At 48.6% G+C, this 3,032-nt stretch overlaps 1 protein-coding gene across 1 annotated transcript in view; it reads left to right on the top strand.

Moving 5' to 3' along the window:
* The first annotated feature begins 107 nt into the window (after positions 1–107).
* Positions 108–3,032, top strand: part of LOC102385995 (Fc receptor-like protein 4) — a 25,465-nt gene continuing 22,540 nt past the window's right edge. The window contains 1 exon segment of the mRNA XM_025195391.1: positions 108–170. Within this exon segment, the coding sequence (XP_025051176.1) occupies positions 165–170 (6 nt within the window). The 5' untranslated portion in view covers positions 108–164.

Genomic DNA, 3,032 nt, shown 5'->3' with positions numbered 1-3,032 from the left:
TGTTTCAACACCCTGGTGCTGTCCTATGCAGCGAGTTGAACGAAGCCCCATAAAAGCCATTTCCTTCCTCTTTCCTGGCACAGCAGAAATGCAAAGGAGATTGAGATCTGCTGTAGTGAGTTGACAGCTCAGTGCCCAGGACACCACGGAGCGTGGGGCTGCTTATGCTGGTAAGTACCTAGTGAAACAGCCACCCTGCCTGGAGCACAAGGGCAGTTCAGGGGCTGCGTGGCCCTGTACATTAATGCTGTGCCATGTGTTTGGGTCAGGATCACTTTGTGGACGGGCAGAAAATGAAGCTCCCTGGGGCAGGGCTGCAGCCAGGGGCAGACACTGAGGTAGGATCAAGATGGAGACTCTGCAATATTGTTAGAGAGAGAAGAGCTGCTGGGAATTGTGTCGTCAAGGGGAACTTTGGCCTCTCAGATGTCAAGTGGGGAGTAAATGCTTTAAAGGTTGGTAGGACCGAGGGATCCCCAGATGTGAGTCAACAGTTTTCCTCTCCAAAGAGTCACTGAAAGAAGAAGAGGCGATGCTGTTTGGGGCTTGGTCTGGGTGGTGGGTGAGCTCACACGGAAGTGGCAGTAGCAGAAAATAACTTTGGACAGAGATCCTGGGTTGATTTGGCTGAAACTAAAGGGTTTAGACAGAAGCAGTTTTTCATTATAAACAGACAGACCTCTGAAAACGGAGGGTAGGTATCAGAGAGTGTGGTCAGCGGGACAGAGCGTCTCTGGACCTGAGGGTGGAGTCCCCTAGAAAATCTTTCAGGCAAAGATGCTAAAATGACCTGGGATTTGCATCCTAAACAAGGGGTAAATGCCCGTGGGGTCCCAGCCCCTCCTCATCCCTCCTAAGTTCAGGATATCAATAGGAGCGCAAGCTCAGAGCACTAGGTCAACTTCCCCATTTCTTCTTCCCCACAAGAAAATGTTTGACTTTGGTGAAGCCCCACGAAGTACTGCTTAATTGTCTGTGAATGCTTTAGTCCATTGGTTTTGATGACTCCCCAACCACTATAGACTTCCCTTTTAATTGTGTTTTCTGACACAGGCTTATATTAACTAAACATGATGTGAGAGGCAAGGATTTCTTAGGGTGGTATCTTTTATTGAAACAACTGCATAGTTGGAGTAGAGTTAGATAAGCAAGACATTTTTCATCAGGTCCCTGGTCTAACTCTATTCCAGCTATACAGTTGGTCCAATAAAAGATACCAACCTAAGAAATCTTGGCCTCTCCCATAATTTCTAGACCATCACAGCTACAACATCACTCTTACACTTACATAAACACAATGCACATTTTCATCCAAGCATATTTCAGTAACAAAGACCAACGGTTTATGCAATGGGATTGTAGGTGACTGCACACGATTACATGTTTCCTATCAAATGACAAAGCATCCCAGTGGTTCAGCTGTCACTTCTCATTAAATGCGGTGCTTGCCAAAAGCACCGATCAGTCCTTGCCCCAGCGTAAGGCCAATGGCCTTGAACAAACACTACGGGGTTTACGACTCAGGTATCTTGTTCTCAGTGGAACCAAACCCTCAGACTAGCCACAACTTTTCCATTTGATAATCAGCAAATTGTATTGATACACAGTGGGCACGTATACATGAGAAAGTATCCACCCCCCTGTGGTGTAACACACAGCCATGACAGGAGTTTGGCTTTCAAGAATTTGGGGTTTCATAGCATGAGTTTTGCTTTTCTGCAGCTTGAGGGGAAGTTCCCCGCAAACCCCTGCACCGATCTTCTTGAAACTTGGCAGGCTTTGTGGCCTTAGTAAGAGCTACCAGCCCTGCAGTTTTCACCCCCCTGTGTTATCACACCTAGACGTGACATGAGCTTTGCTTTCAAGAATTTGGGGTGCAGTTCCCCCCAAACCCCTGCACCGATCTTATTGAAACTTGGCCGGCTTCATCCTCTCTGCAGTCTACCATCTCTGAAAATTTCATCCAAATTGGACAAAAAACAACAAAGTTATAGATATTTTATTGTTTCCCTGTTATACCCTATGGCTGGATCTCTGAGGCAGCTCCGAGGTGCTCCAAAGCTCTTCGGGAAGCTGGACGAGGCCAGCGCTTCAACCCGAATGTGCTGCTTCTGACCTCGAAGCGTCTGAAGCTTCTCCGGATCCAAAGCTCTGTCTGAAGCCTCGCACAGCCCTGTAAACAACAAAGTTATAGATATTTTATTGTTTCCCTGTTATACCCTATGGCTGGATCTCTGAGGCAGCTCCGAGGTGCTCCAAAGCTCTTCGGGAAGCTGGACGAGGCCAGCGCTTCAACCCGAATGTGCTGCTTCTGACCTCGAAGCGTCTGAAGCTTCTCCGGATCCAAAGCTCTGTCTGAAGCCTCGCACAGCCCTGTTGATAACTGACACCCAGGAAAAAGCCAGCCTGCTTAATGGGTACTTCGCATCAGTCTTTCATCAGCCCAAAGGGACCGCCCTGCCTTGCATGACGTGGGACGGCCAGGGTGAGGGCATATTCATACCCAGCATTGGTGTAGATCTTGTAAAGGAACACCTTGAGAGGCTGGACATTTTCAAGTCAGCTGGTCCTATTTCACCCTAGAGTACTCAAGGAGCTGGCAGGTGTCATAGCCCAACCACTGGGAAAAAAATATTCAAAAACTCATGGCGCTCAAGTGAAGTACCTGAAGACTGGAAGAAGGCCAATGTGGTAGGCATTTTTAAGAAAGGGTGGACAGTACATCCCAGGAATTACAGACCAATCAGCTTGACCTCAATCCTCAGTAAGATTCTGGAGAAAATGATCAAAGACCCTTCTTGATAAGCTGGCTGATGGCAACCTCCTGAGCAACAACCAGCATGGGTTTGTTGCGGGTAGGTCTTGCCTGACTAATCTCATCTCTTTCTATGACCAGGTGACACATCACCTGGACAAGGGAGAAGAGATTGGCATTATGGCGGGCCAGTAGGGGGCGCTCCTGCGTTGAGCCGCCCACCTCCCTGCGCCCGACCACCTTCCAGGCTCCGAGTGCCTCCCTGGGGTGCCTCCCG

Source organism: Alligator sinensis, unplaced genomic scaffold (assembly GCF_000455745.1).
Source record: "Alligator sinensis unplaced genomic scaffold, ASM45574v1 scaffold1326_1, whole genome shotgun sequence".
In the NCBI taxonomy this organism is placed as follows: Eukaryota; Metazoa; Chordata; order Crocodylia; family Alligatoridae; genus Alligator; species Alligator sinensis.
The sequence above is the reverse complement of the archived record's forward strand: the minus strand, read 5'-3'. Positions and strand labels throughout refer to the sequence as shown.